This window comes from Mus caroli, chromosome 18 (assembly GCF_900094665.2).
Source record: "Mus caroli chromosome 18, CAROLI_EIJ_v1.1, whole genome shotgun sequence".
Taxonomy (NCBI): Eukaryota; Metazoa; Chordata; class Mammalia; order Rodentia; family Muridae; genus Mus; species Mus caroli.
Window position 1 is genome coordinate 31673319 of NC_034587.1, and position 15363 is coordinate 31688681.

At 45.4% G+C, this 15363-nt stretch overlaps 1 protein-coding gene and 1 pseudogene across 3 annotated transcripts in view; one reads left to right on the forward strand and one right to left on the reverse strand.

Moving 5' to 3' along the window:
• Positions 1-15363, forward strand: part of Pkd2l2 (polycystin 2 like 2, transient receptor potential cation channel) — a 34260-nt gene that overhangs the window by 10769 nt on the left and 8128 nt on the right. For all 3 annotated transcript variants that reach the window (XM_029471802.1, XM_021150311.2, XM_029471803.1), the window contains 7 exons: positions 5060-5288; positions 7180-7350; positions 8109-8290; positions 10221-10341; positions 10709-10810; positions 13264-13328; positions 15026-15077. In XM_029471802.1, the coding sequence (XP_029327662.1) occupies positions 5060-5288; positions 7180-7350; positions 8109-8290; positions 10221-10341; positions 10709-10810; positions 13264-13328; positions 15026-15077 (922 nt within the window). The remainder of the gene's footprint in view (positions 1-5059; positions 5289-7179; positions 7351-8108; positions 8291-10220; positions 10342-10708; positions 10811-13263; positions 13329-15025; positions 15078-15363) is intronic.
• LOC110285078 lies at positions 1806-4229 on the reverse strand (annotated as a pseudogene).

Genomic DNA, 15363 nt, shown 5'->3' on the forward strand with positions numbered 1-15363 from the left:
TCTTCAGACACTCCAGAAGAGGGAGTCAGATCTCGTTACGGATGGTTGTGAGCCACCATGTGGTTGCTGGGATTTGAACTCCGGACCTTTGGAAGAGCAGTCGGGTGCTCTTACCCACTGAGCCATCTCACCAGCCCTACTGCCCATTCTTAATTACCAAAAAATCGTGGAGAAACTGAAACAGCAGTGAACAACCTCAAAATCTCTATTTTTTTTTTTTTAAAGAAAGGGTTAGACCTCTGTCTGTACAGCTTTCTGTCCAATACCCAATGCCTAAACAAATATTTGTCTTACCAGATTATGTGATCTTGACTTTTAAAGGCCAGAGAGGTCTCTGAGAAGCCAGCCAAGGAGAACAACCAATTTCCTCCCTCTGACATTAAGAGCTGTGGTTTCTGAGAGAAGCCCTTGCTAGCTACAGTCGCCATAGCACAGTGGCTTCTGGGTAGAGACGTTACTACCCAGGCTTTTCAGTTTTCTCTGAGCTGTGTGACTTGTCAGTGCATAGAAAAGGAAGCACCAATAAATAGCTAGTCTATAAATATCTTTCTTATTTAAAAATGTCAGCATCTGAAGGAAGAAAATTCTATTCTATAGCCTTGGATTAAGGGTGTCCTTCGGATTGCACCTATCCTGTGTGTAAGATTCCAAATGAGACTCAGTCAGCTGATGACTAACGTAAGGCACCGTGTGAACCATGAATGTCAGCGGTGAGTTTGTGCATGGTTAGTAAGTCACTTTGCTGTCATGTGTGTTGCATTTATTTATTTGTATTATTTATTTCAAGTTCATGCTCCACCCACAGCATGGCCTGTGTGACAAGGACAGAGGACACTCTGTGGGAGCTGGCTCTCTTCCCATGTGTAGGTCAGGGATGAACTGGTTGTCAGGCTTGGAAGCAGACCTGAGCTATCCTGCCAATGGGTCCATCTCTTAGCCATCTCTTCTTAAGCTGATTTTTTTAACCTTTGTGTACACATTGATTTTATTGATTTTATTGTAACAAAGCAACGTGTACACTTCAACTTGTAAAATGAGCATCCTTTTCCTTCCAGTGAAAACCAAAAGGAAAAAGGAAAAAAGAAAAAAATTAAAAATAAAATTACAACAGAGAATGCCAGCTCCAAATAGAACCCTCAGGTTCTGCTGATTCTCCTGTCGCGGGGCAGGGCTTGAGTCATCGTCAGGAGAGAATTCTATTTTAAAAGTGTCCCCTAAACCTGCAAGGATGTCTGTTACACATCACAGTTAAATATGCCAAAGGAGAAGCCATGTTGTCAGATGCCCACCTACCCCCCCCAAAACACTCCAAACTACCCCTGTTCACCATCTATTTCCCCCTTTTTTCTTTTTCTTTTTATTAAACAAAAGAAAATAGATACATGTTGGTAAATGCTAACCATCTGTGTTCACAGAGAGCGTAACCTCTGAGCCCAATGTCCAGAGAAAAGCAAAAAGCTAGAGTTACTGTGCACTGCTGCGCCAGGGCCCGGCACCCTCCAGCCTCCAGCAGAGCCAAGGGAACTGGAGGCTTCTCATTCCCCACAGAGCTCCGTGTGCTCCATGGTAGCGGTGAATGCAGTTTTTGAGACAAGGGATAAGAATGAATTGTAAAGCAGCAATGTGGAGATTCTTTTCCTGTTGTATTTTGTTCAAGATATTTTCCCCTAAATTAGTTGAGAACCATGATGTTGAGACCTCAAACAGGGCAACTGAACACAGAGGGACAGGGAGGAAAGGACTGCAACTTGCTTCCAGGGACTGGAGGAATTAAAAAAGAAAAATTTAAAAAGGGTTGGAATCCATCAATCTTCTGTGCCTTCCTCCCCTTCATCATCATCTTCACCTTCATCCTTATCTCCTTCATCAATATCTTCCAACCCTTCCTCCTCCTCTTCATCATCATCATCATCATCATCTGCCTCTCCATCCCATATTGGGAACCAAATAGTACTACAAGGGATTTGGCCAAATATCCTCTTTGATGACCTCTGCTAGCTCGTCAGCACCTGTGTCAGGATGGTCGGTAAACCAGGTAAAGCAGCTCTCTGGCTCTTCGTGCTGCCTCTTCCTGCTGGCCTTACTCTGCGTTTGACTTGAGCGCTTTGTCAGATCCTTTCCAGACTTCCATTTGATTTTGGTGGACTTTGAAGACGGGTCACTACTCTCGTTCAGATGAAATTCTTTGGAGAGAACTTTATTTTCAAAGTAAGGATTTTCATCACAATAAAAATCTATTCTGTAACCTGATTTAATGTCTTCAAATTCTGTTACTTCAACTCTGGTCAAATAGTGCAGAGCCTCCTCATCTCCATACACACTGCAGACACTTGTGGATGGTTGACAAGTGTTGTTAGCCAACATTTGGCATTTTGGCGATCAATTCTGACCCCTTCTGGTTGGTGGAGTTTGTTATATTTTTGTTCTACTTTGAAAATGTCCTCACTGGCTTGTTGGTTAATTCTATTTCATTTTTTAGTTTGTCAGTATGCTCAGCTGCGTCTTGCTTTCTCGCTATTTTTCTGAGGTCTCATCAGCCTGTCGTGATTGGAGTTGAGCTCCTTTTACCAGCTTTGGCCCTGGGCATAGATCTTGGTGCTCTCCGGGGTCAGGGTGGAGAGTGGAAGCGAGAGGACAGCCAAGGGAGCAGTCAGTGGCTCACTTGCTTACCCTCCTCCTGGCTGCCTGGCACTGAAGAGGCAAGCTGGGGTGCGTTGTAGTGAACCCCTAGCCAGGGCTCACACTGAAGGTGGGAGGCGGCAGAGGCTGGGCTTGGCTCCTTGACTCCTGCTGCTCTCCAGCTTGCCCTGAGCTGCCTCTGCCTCCACCCCCTCATCTTCCCACCCTCCACTCCCCCCCGCAACCCCACCCCCATCACCCACCCAACAACAACCACCCTCCACCTCTTCCTCCTCCTCTTTCTCGTTGCAGCCCCCCACCATGATTTTAAAATCGTGGTTCATATACATTCCAGCACATCTACAGTCCTAGGGTTTCTATTGCTGATTAAAAGCTGTGACTTGCGGAGGAAAGGGTTTATTTCAGTGTGTTTGTCCCAACCACAGCTCATGAAGAGAGACAGAGCCGGGCTGATTCAGAGCTTCCTGCTGATTTGCACTTAGTAGCTTGCTCAGCCCACTTTCTTATAGAACCCAGAGCCACAAACCCAGGGGTGACTCGCCCACAGCAGCCTGGGCCCGCCCCCATCAATCACCAAGTGTCCTACAGCCTGATCTCAGGGAGGCATTTTCTCAACTGAGCTTCCTCCTCTCTGATGGCTCTAGCTTGTGTCAAGTTGACATCAAAACCAGCAGTTGGAGCGTTAACTCAGACTAATGATGCTCATGTCACAAAACTATGGCTTCTGTTAAAGGAAAATTCAGCTTAGTATAAAGAAATGCAAAAAGAAATTTCAGGACTGATAAATGCTCTGTGTATGTGCTACTGTGGTGTAGACCCAAGTCTCAAATACGGCTAACAAAAGGGCTTCCTTTACCTTCCGAAGAGAAATGGGGGGATAAGAGCTCTGTTGGAAGTTGCCATCAAGATGCCCCTAGTAAGAACACCTACACTAGCACTAGCCACCTTGAACAAGCCTCTGGAGGTGTTCTAACAACGGCACGGAGCCAGCAGGGTCACCCACTGAGTCACCAAGGTTGACAACTGAGCTCTGTCCCTGAGGCCCACGTGGTGGAGAGGGGAGTCTGGCAAGTTGTCCTCTGGCCTCCATTTACACCAAGATGTACACATGCACCCACGCACGCACGTACACACACACACGTAAAAACAAAAATGTAGAGCAGTATTTATAAAAGTGAGAATGGTTGGGTTTTGCTGGTCCTATACATGGTCCTTGATGCACCATAAGGGCCCTTACTGAGACCCTTCTTTGGGGTGAATAGCTGTAGATGTCTATGGCATGGAAGGCCCTGCTGGTGGACCGTTTTGAAGGTCTTGCCTTGGTCTCAGGACTCTGGTGTCAGTTTGCCAGGTAAGATCTGGGTCTCCACACATTGGACAGCCATCACCGAAAAAGGGTCTCTTCCACGTGGTGACCCACTTGGTTCTTGTTGGCTCTCAGATGCTGGATGACGTCACTGGTTCCTCAAGAGACCTGTGACTGTAAGACCGGAATCTCGCAACAGCACGCCATCGTCCCGGGGTATTTGCCTATTTGCGTCTGACCAGCCCGTGTTCGTGGGGCCTGAAGGGTCGCTTTTCCTTGGCATATTGATCCAAACCAAGACAGACAAACTGCCAGCCACTCCACAGACCACAAGAAATCTGCTAGCTCTGCCACCCAGAGCAATGACAAAGGGTAGAGGACACTAAGCACTTACCCTTCCATTTGGCAGGGGCTCAGCTCAGCTATTTGAACGTGCCCTCAGAGCAAGATACACATCAGTACTGCTGGATCTGAGCTGAGGAACTGGCGCTAAAGGCAAGTTCTGCTTGAACAGAGCTGGACCATAGTTGTGTCTGTCTCCTGGAGCAACAGGCCCAAGAGCAGCAGAGACAGGCCAGGGAGATGGCACTCACCCACTGATCCGTCCCTGTGGCTGCAGTGCACAGGGGTACCATCCCAAATGGAAGGTTTTAATGGAACTCTCGAACCCAAGGAGACACTTTAAAATGAAAAATGGCTCTCACCGTATAGCCAGACTGACTGACTGTTGTCTCACGTCAGCGTCTGAGTTTCTGAGACTTCTTGAAAGGAAGTCTTTTCCTTTTTGAAAGGAAAATTTAAAATCGTATATGTATGGGTGTTTGCCTGCATGTGTGTTCCCTGTGTGGATATGTGGTGCCTGCAGAGGAGGATGTCAGGTTTCCTGAAGTCAGGGTTTCCAAGGCCACATGTAAATGTGGGGAGCTGAATTCTGGTCCTCTGGTCCTCTGGAAGAACAGGAAGTGCTCTTAACTGCTGAGCCATCTCCCCAGCCCCTCGTGGAAACACATTTGTACAAAATCAGTGGTTAGCATTGAGCTACATGGCATCATTGATTTAGACATTTTACAGCAACTTGAATACTCAAGCATAAACAAAACCTTGATTTTCTAGGCTGCTGGCAGAGTTCCCTGCGACCGGTGGGCTCCTCACCTCCTGGCAATTCTACTCTGTGAAGCTCCTCAGATACGTCTCCTACTACGACTACTTCATTGCCTCCTGTGAAATCATATTTTGTATTTTTCTCTTTGTCTTCATAATACAAGAACTGAGGAAAGTGAATGAGTTTAAGTCTGCCTATTTCAGAAGCGTCTGGAACTGGCTGGAAATGTTGCTCCTGCTGGTGAGTGTGTAGCCAGAGGCACGATTTAGGGGGATCCCTTCTGAACCTACAGTGACTTTCTATTCATCCAAGACTTACTTCAGAAGCTACAAGTACCAAATATAAAATGAGCTGTTAGAGGACAGGCTAATCCTATGCCCCTAGAAGAGAGAAATCTGTTTTCTCTGATTTAGTTCTGAGAGGGCCAGCAAAAGCCTTGGGGATTCCACAAGTAATGATTTTTTTCTCTCCCCTCTTTCTTCCCCACTTCCTCTCCCCTTCTTCCTCTCTTCATTCCCCCACTCCTCTCATCACTCCTTCTGACCAAATGTACTATGTAGACTAAGGTTGGCCTTTAATCCTCCGAGATCTGTCCTGCCTCTGCCTTCTGGGTGTTGGAATTTAAAGTGTGTGCCAGTGTTATGATTTAATGCACATGAGAGGTCTTGATAGCCACACTCCCAAAATGTATTTGCATGAGGCTTAGCACAGAGTGCTTATAGCCCCGTCTACTCGGGAGCATGAGGCTGGAGACTCCAGAAGGTCAAGGCCAGCTAGGGCAACATAGTGAGAACTGAGCTAAAATTAAAAATAAGGGGGGAAAAGGCTTAGGAAGATAGCTCAGTGGGTTGAGCAAATGTGTTGAGCCTGAGTCAAACTCCCCAGCACCCATCTAAAGAAGCTGGTAACCCAGCACTGTGTGGGGCAGATGCTGTCAGCTCGGCTCCCGATTCAGGGAAAAACCCAATTTTCAGGAATAAGGAAGAGAGTGGCAGAGCGGAACACCAGGTGGATGAACGTCCTCTGTTGGCCTCTGCTTGCGCTCACAGGTGTGTGCATCTGCACACACATGCATACATCACACACCAAAAAGAAAAAGGGAAGCAGAATGTCCTGTCTATCTCTCTAGTTTCCCCAACAGTGTCCAACAGAGAGCAGAACAGCAAATGTTACTTATTGTAAGTATTGTGTCAAAGAAAAGTCAAAGGAAAATCTCAAGCAGTTCTAAATCTCCAATGCCAGCCATAACTTGGATCTGAAGTCCTCTTTCAAAAGGCTCACTACAGCATTCTAAGGAGGTCGGCTCGTGCAGGTGGCAAGGGGCGTCGTCGTCGTCGTTGTATTACACAGTAGGAAAGACTAAGCTTTTAGGGGTGGTGGCACAGAGACCTTAGACAATAGAGTACCAGGCTGGCACTCTAGGATGGCCAGTAAACAGTGTCTCTTCATGAGATACAGTGACTCTAAGTGTCAGTTGAGCTAATTCCCTTCTATAACATCTCTGTTGTGCCTGGGCTGTCATCCTGCCAAGCAGAGAGAGTCAGCCAAGACCGCAGCTGGAAGGCAAAGCTACACAGGAGAGCGGGGAGGCCGAGGCAAGGCACTGCCTGGGCGGCAGCATCCTGGAGGCTGCATCCACGGAAGAGGTGGACTTCTCTGTTAGGCTCTATATAGCTGGAGACAGTGTGACCTCCTCACACCCACAAGGCTTATAGAAGGAAACCGACCATGGGGCTGTTAGGCAGGCCTCCCATTTCCTTCATTGTGTTGTAGTTAGTACCGGAGACAACAGAGATGCGTGGAGTTGTGAACACAGTTCAGAGTAAAAGCAAAATCGCTGCCATAGACTTAACAAAAGAGACATTTGTATGCTCTCGGCCCCAGAGCTTGACCAGTCTCCTCAGAGGAGCCAAAGGCCTGTGTTCATGGCAGGCGGCTCCCTTGTGCTTGGTATGAAAACAGACTTGAGAAGCCGCTTTTAACAGAGCTATTTTAAAAGCCTACATCCCATCTTTCCCCTCCCTTTTTATTCAGCATTTAATGGACTTTCTTCGTGTGTTTCTTCAGAGGCTGAGAGACATCTCGAGACAGAAATGGTCTCCAGTTTAACCTGTCTTCTTCTCCCTTTCAGCTCTGTTTTCTCGCCGTGTCTTTCTATGCATACTGTAACATGCAGAGCTTTCTCTTGCTTGGACAGCTGCTGAAAAACACTGACAGCTATCCCGACTTTTACTTCCTTGCATACTGGCACATTTACTATAACAACGTAATTGCTATCACCATCTTCTTTGCATGGATAAAGGTATTTATAGTTTAGTACGTAATCCAGTAGCACGTGTGTATTAGTAAGACTACTATGGTGGATGGAGGGGAAGCAGTTCCCCCACTAGGAAGTGAAAAAAATTTTTAAGATGTATTTATTTATTTTATGTATATGAGTACACTGTAGCTGTACAGATGGTTGTGAGCCATCACGTGGTTGCTGGGAATTGGACTCAGGACCTCTGCTCACTCCAGCCCCGCTCACTCAGGCCCAAAGGTTTATTTATTATTATGTGTAAGTACATTGTAGCTGTCTTCAGACACACCAGAAGAGGGCGTCAAATCTCATTACAGATGGTTGTGAACCTCCATGTGGTTGCTGAGATTTGAACTCAGCACCTCCAGAAGAGCAGTCAGTGTTCTTAACTGCTGAGCCATTTCACTGGCCCCAAGAAGTGATTTTTTTAAAAAAGCAATTTGGCACACTGGATAAGGTTTTTGCCCAAATCTGGTGACCCAAGCTTGATCCTTGAAAAAGAGAGAACCGGTTCCCCCAAGTTGTCCTCTGACATCTACATGTGCTGTGGTATCCTGTCCCACAAACCCCCATCACCTGTGCAAATCCCCCAAAAAGTAATTTAAAAATGAACTTGACCTTTAAATGAGTGCTTATTGATCTTCAAACACCCATGCATATCATTGTCTTCTTCTTATTTAGTAAGTTCTTCTGAAATTAATTTACTGGACTCTAAACAGCCCCACTGGAACGCACTGACTGTTGTGCCATGTTGCTTTCAGATATTCAAGTTCATAAGCTTCAATGAGACGATGTCGCAGCTGTCATCAACACTCTCCCGCTGCATGAAGGACATCGTGGGGTTCGCCATCATGTTCTTCATCATCTTCTCTGCTTATGCCCAGTTGGGATTTCTGGTTTTTGGGTCACAAGTTGATGATTTTTCAACTTTTCAAAATTCCATGTAAGTCCTGTAATACAAATTGTGATACAAATGTTTTCTAGCTAGAAAAAAAAAATCACAGAAAGTCGTATGATAAGTAGATCACTTAAAGCTTGGTTCTATATTTCACCTAAGACTACATGTCATGCAAACGACGTCTGCCACCTGAGAACTAAACTAGGCGGTAGTATCGATTTTGTAGTCATTGGTAGGTCAAGTCAGAAAAATAATTTTTAACTTAAAGTGCGAATATTACCCAAAATAACGTAAGTGGGCCCCAGGTTGGGGTAGCGTTTACTCTTGGCAGAGAGGGGATCAGTGTTTGCTACAGAGGCATCGTCTCTAGAATCTTTGCTTCCCCTGTTAACTCCGTTGCCCCTGGCTTGTGTGACAGACTTACACTCTAAGGAAACCTCCTGAACCAAGGCCTGGTGGTACGTGCCCAAAACCCAGCACTCAGGAGGCGAAGCAGAAGGAGCTCAGCTGAGGCCATGCTGGGCTATGTATTTTGAGACTCTGTGTCTCAAAAATAGAAAAACATCTAAAAATTTTTTAATATGTAAAAACAGCTTTATAAAAGGAAAGTGTATGACACACGTCTATATTCACAGAACTCAAGAGACTGAGGAAGGAGGATCACAAGTTCAAGACCAGCCTGACTAGGTCCACCCAGATTAAAAGAAAAAAACAAGAAAGATTTGGGTTTATAAAGCAATCAGTAACTGCAAATGAACCTATACAAGTGAATAGTTATGTGCCTTACAAAAATGTTCAAGCTTTTCTTCAAACATGAAATATTTCCTAGATTGTACTTATTTTTTGGCTGGGGATACAGCTCAGGTGATAGAGTCCTTGCTGCTCAAAGGAGAGTAAGGTGGCTTGTGACTGTAACATTCTGTCGGTGGTCCCCCACTCCCACCCCGCAGATGACAGGATGTCACTTTCCCTCATGGCTTAGTAATACTCCATTGTATGTGTGGGAACAGGGGAAGGACCAGGACAGTTACCATTGCCTAAACTACTTGATCAGCTGTTGAAGTACCGCTAATCATGCTTTAGGGGACTTTTTTCCTTGTATGTTTGTATGATACATGTGTGCTGTTCGCATGTATTTGTGTGGCCTTGTGTGTGTGTGTGTGTGTGTGCAGGTGAATGTACAGGAGGTGGCCAGAGGTTGATAGGAGGTTCCCTTGATGGCTTTACACTTTGTCTTTAATTGTGTGGGGGGCAGGGAGGAGAGAGGGATTATGCATGTAAGGTCAGAGGACAGTATGTAGGAGTCAATTCTTTCCTTGGACTTAGTGGCAAGCCCTTTACCTGCTAAGTCACCTCCTTCACCCTTCAGTTTTATTTCCGGGCCTGTCACTGAACCTGGAGCTCACTGGTTGGAGGCCAGCGAGCTCCTGGACTCCATTTTCTGTCCTGCCCCAAGACCTCCACGCTCAGCTTTGGCACAGGCTTAGTAATACTTGAGGCTTGAGACCCAAACTAAGGTTCTCATGCCTGCACATCAGGCTCTTTCCCCGATGAGCCAGCTATATAGCCCCACCTTGGGGACAGCTTGCTAGTGGCTTTAGAGAAATTTTTACTTTTTTAGAGGGTGCCATGTAGCCTACAAAACCCTTAAATTTGCAATGTTAGGGAGGCCACCACTGAATTCCTGGTCTTCTGCTTCAACCTCTGGGGTGCTGGGATCATAGGCATGTTCTACTATGCGCAGTCCATTTTTAGGATGCTGCCACAGCATAATAGAAGCCAGAGAGGAAGAGTTGGGTTGTGACTCAGTGGTAGAGCACTTACCTAGCATGCATGAGGTCTTGGCTTTAGCCCCCAACACTGAGGAAAGGGAAATGCCTGTGTCTTATGCAGCCAGAGTCATTAGCAATCCCAAGCTGTCATGTATGTGAATGAAGAGATGGAACATCTTCTAATGCTTTTCTTCTCACCAAAGATTTGCACAATTTCGAATTGTCCTCGGGGACTTTAACTTTGCTGGCATCCAGCAGGCCAACTGGATCTTGGGGCCCATCTACTTCATCACGTTTATCTTCTTTGTGTTCTTTGTGCTCCTGGTAAGAACGACTCCCACTCTTTTCTTCATTGTAGGCTAGTCACAAAGTTGTGGCATTGCATACTTAGTCCCCACCTAGTGGTGTTGTTTGAAGAGGTTTGGGTGGCGTGGCCTTGACTGAAGAAGGCTCAAGTGATTCTTGCTCAGCTTCCCAAGTAGCCGAACTATAGGCCCTTGAGCCACCCAGCTTTAAAAGTCTGTGTGTGTGTGTGTGTGTGTGTGTGTGTGTGTGTGTGTGTGTGTGTGTTGCGATGCTGGGGAATCAAACTCAGGACCTTTAACATTCTACATAAACGCTCCAACACTGAGCTGTATGCCTACTCCTATGTACATTTTATTGACATAATTATTTGAATATTTCTCCCCAGAACATGTTCTTGGCAATAATTAATGACACCTATTCTGAAGTTAAGGCTGATTATTCAATAGGCAGAAGACCAGATTTTGAACTTGGTAAAATAATTCAAAAGGTAAGTTAAAGCATTTTCCTAAATATAATTCACCTTTAGATCACTGAAATCCTCCAGTGAGACATGTGCCCTTTGGGTCTTTTCATTGTTTGAGAAAGGCTTTCAGGTCTACAAGTTGGCCTCAAACTCACTATGCTGCTGAGAATATTCTTAACAACCTCCTCCCTGTGCCTCCTGGGCGCTAGCGTTATAGACAAGCACCACCAGGCTCAGTTATGCGGTGCGTGGGCTGGAAGCCAGTGCTTCGTGTGTGCTAGGTAAGTAATGTCGACTGAGCTACATCCCAGCCCCTCGGGCTCTGACAATTTAGCCAAAATGATTTCAGAGTTTCACCTACTAAATACTAACTACAAAGCACTGTCAGATAATAAACGGAAAGTGTTCTATTGCTCCTAAATGTTTCTCAGGCTAGAATCTAGCAAACCTCCACCATCAGACTCCACATGTGCCCACCTTGTCTGCCTTGTGTGCCCTGTCTGCCTTGCTCTCCTGCTATGTTTATGGCAGCAACATCCAGGCTCTCCTGGTTCAAACATCGTCTGTCCTCGAGGCTTACGGCCTCTCTCTGCAGACAGAGGTCTTACACCTGTGGAATATCAAGGACCCTCCAAATTCTCCCTGCCTTCCATTCCCCATGATAACACCTTTACTGTTCTAACCTGCCCCCAGGCCTTCCTATTTTGAATCTAGCAGATTCCCAGGGCAGTCATATTATCCCAAGCCCCACGCTGCTTCAATTATCATGAGCTAGAGTTCTCCCTTTCCAGCCTTGGTCTCACTGGGCAGCTCTGGCTGGGCCTTGCTGTGTGGATCAGGTTGGTCTTGAATTAACAGCGGTCTCCAGAGTGCTGCCGAACTGAGTATGTCCGCATAACACACATTCTCCCTCTGCCTCCTCCTCGCGCCATTTTCTACCCACGAACTAGTCTCATAGCTCTTCTCTCTCTTGGCAACTTTCTGTTCTTGACAGAGTGAAATCTGCTGTCTTTTTGATATCTGGCTCGTTCTGAGTGACATGCCCACCTTACCTCCTTAGTTATGCTTAGATATGCTGTGATAAAACACAACGACTAAAATAATCTGAGAGGAATGTGTTTATTTCAGTTTACAACTTGTAGTCTGTAATCAAGGGAATTTGAGGCAGGAACTTGAGGGTAGGAATGTGGAGGCAGGAACTGAAGCAGAGGCTGTGGAGGAGTGCTGCTTTTACTGGCTGGCACTGCACCCAGTGAGCTAGGTCCTCCCTCCTCAATCATTAATCAGGAAAAATAACACACAGACTCCAGTATGGTACGGGCATTTTCTTGGTTGAGGTTCCCTCTTTTCAAACACTTCTAGTTGGTGCCAAGTTGAATAAAACCAGCCAGCATGCCTCTCTACCCCGACTTGTACATCTTGGAATTGCTTGTGTAATTCCAAGATCACTTCACAGAAGTGTCAGTAGCTATGGACCCGTGGGGCTTAGAGCTCTGTCTTGAAACTTGCCTGTAAGAGAATACTGTTAACATAAGAGTGTTAATATACTTAAATCAATCCATGTTTGCACTTAAAATCTTTTAAGATTTTTAATTGTGTGTATGGATATGTGTGACCCTCTGCCCTTGGGGATGGAAGGCCTGTATGGGCCCATGAGGGCAAAGGGAGCTCAGAGGATGGACTGGGGGTTGGGCAGCCCCACAGAGAAGACAACACACATTACCTTTACTTGGGGTGATTCAAGGCTTAGTTTTGGGGGATGGGGTGAGGTAAAACGATCCAGGATGTGTTGGCTTAGGTACCAGTACCGAAAGGCCTCATTAGCAAGGGGTAGCATTTCAGAAATCTCAGGGGCTAGCTGGAAGGGTTCTTGGGTTCTTATTGGGAGAAAGGAAGTTGAATCTGTAGTCTTAAGGCTACATGACATTCTGCAGGTAGAGTTGTGGGCGTGGGTGTGGGGGGTTGTTGAACTCTCCAGACAAGGTCAGAGACGGGGAAACCCTACCAATGATGGGATTCCTCCACTATGTACCAAGCTCAGGTTATCTGGTCAATGGCAGACTTCAACCTTAATTAGCAGGGCAATAGGTGTGTCTGGGTATGGGTATGTGCTTGTGAGTGCAGGTGCCCATGGAGTCCAGAGGCAGGAGTTACAGGTGGCTGGGAACTGCCTGACAGGTGGTGGCAACAGAACTTGGGTCCCTCGAAGTATACCATGTCCCTTTTACCTGCTGATCCATCTCTCCAGCTCACATGTTAAATGCTAAAGTGACCTTTGCCCTCATTCCAGTGATGCCCCTGACAAAGTTCCTGCTCCTTCATAAAGGCACAGTGAGAGGATCGCGGTGCTGTGCCAGAGGTCTCATTAGGCAGGAGTCCTTACAGAAAACGTGTCATAGTTCATGCATCTTGATTGACTATGGAGAATACAGGAAACAATGTTTGATAAATTCTCAAACTCTTTTTAATTAAACCAGAGTTGCTTTAATGTTCTCGAGAAACTCAGACTCAAGAAAGCTCAAGCTAAAGAAGAAAAGAAAATGTAAGATACTAAAAATTTTTTAATCATTTGCAAATTCTGTAAAGAACATCTTAGTTTCTTTTCTATTGTTGACTAAGGTAACTTTTAGAAGAAAGACTTTTAGGCTTTCCGTTCCAGAGGGTTCCAGTTCATGACCATCAAGGCAGGAAGCATGGCAGCAGGCAGGCAGGCAGGCATGGCGCTGGAGCAGCAACCAAGAGCTGACGTCTGATCCACAAACAGGAGGCAGAGAACTAACTATTGAAGGCACTGATTTTTAAAACCTTAAAGCCTACCCCTAAGTGACATCACCTCCAACAAGGCTGTACCACCTAACTCCTAAAATCGTTCCATCAACTGGAGATCAAGCATTGAAATGTAGGAGCTGGTGGTGACATTTGCATTCAAACCACACACAGACATTCAACTTAGGACAGGGTTAGCAGACTCCTACTTGTTTTGTGTTGATTATCGTGTAATTTATTGGCTTTGTATATCTAAAATCCACTAGCAACACTGCCAACTGTAGTGTTGACTATTCTCATGACCACATATACGCCAACAGGGAGGTCTGCTACCTGCTACTGTGCAGCATACTAAGAGTCTTACCACATTTTCCCAACCTGGAAAAAGATTAAGATTCATATTTTAAAGTATGATTTCTGTATCAGGTGGCGGTGGTGTACATTTTTACAGTTTTTTAATCCCAGGACTTGGGAGGCAGAGGTAGGTGGCAGATCTCTGTGAGTTGGAGGCCCGCCTGGTCTAGAGTGAGTTCCACGTCAGCCAGGGAAAGCTACACAGAGAAGACCTGCCTTAAAAAAAAAAAAAAAAAAAGAGTATGGATTTTGCTTCTGTATCATTATAAAGTCAAGAAATCATAAATTAGACTGATACGAAAATGGTAACATCTACCAGTGTTGCGGGAGAAGCGATGAAAGTTGAGGTTGGCCCGAGCTGATGTGTAGTCCAGTGGTAGAGAACATGGCCCCATGTGTGGCTTCGGGCATGCCAGAGGCAGTGGGTTCCGCAGAACCACTAAAAAGACAGCACAGCACATGTTTTGCCACTCAGGAAAGGCTCTGGCAGGAAGGTAGGAGAGCAACATCCCATGCACAAGTATAAGGCAAATCTCGTCTACATGCACAACTTACTCAATTATGGAAATAAAGACACTTCACAATAATTTATGAATAGGACTTGTGCTCAATGTAATGCTTGTGCTTGTTAATGACAATAAAAGTGATTTTTTTTATGGCTAATATCCTATTAATTACATTTTCTTTTCTTTTTTTCTTTTTTTCTTTTTTTCTTTTTTTTTTTTTTTNTTCTCTGTGTAGCCCTGGCTGTCCTGGAACTCACTTTGTAGACCAGGCTGGCCTCGAACTCAGAAATCCACCTGCCTCTGCCTCCGGAGTGCTGGGATTAAAGGTGTGCGCCACCACTGCCCGGCTAATTACATTTTCTTAATGAGCAGCATTTGTCATCAGAAAGAAGACACAGCCCAGCGTTCCCTGTAGGTCTAAGTGTTCCTGGTTGGACACAGCCCAGCCCTTGCTGTAGGTCTGAGCAATCCTGGTTGGACACTGCCTACCTAGTCCCTCGCTGTAGGTCTAAGTGTTCCTCAGTGGACACAGCCTAGTCCCTTACCGTAGGTCTGAGCGATCCTGGTTGCAAGCCCTTTTTACTCACATATATTTATTTTGCATTTCTCATAGGCAAACCACTGACTCGGCCCAGAGAGCCAGAAGAGAAGGCTTTGATGAAAGTGTAAGATTTTAATTCATTTTTATAAATCAAGTGATCGCTTTATTAGAAGTTGATTAATAGAAATAATTTATAGCAACAGTTATCACTTCCAATATATCTCTCATAATCTGTGGCCTTTCCCATTTGCCACAGTAAGCAGTTTAAAGAACAATGGAGAGATCTATTTATAGGACTTAATATATATAAATAGATCATTTCTATTAAAAGGACCCATGTTAATTTTCACAAATCTGGGGATTGTTTTATGCATGTATGTGTGGGTACATTGTGTATAGGTGGGTATGTA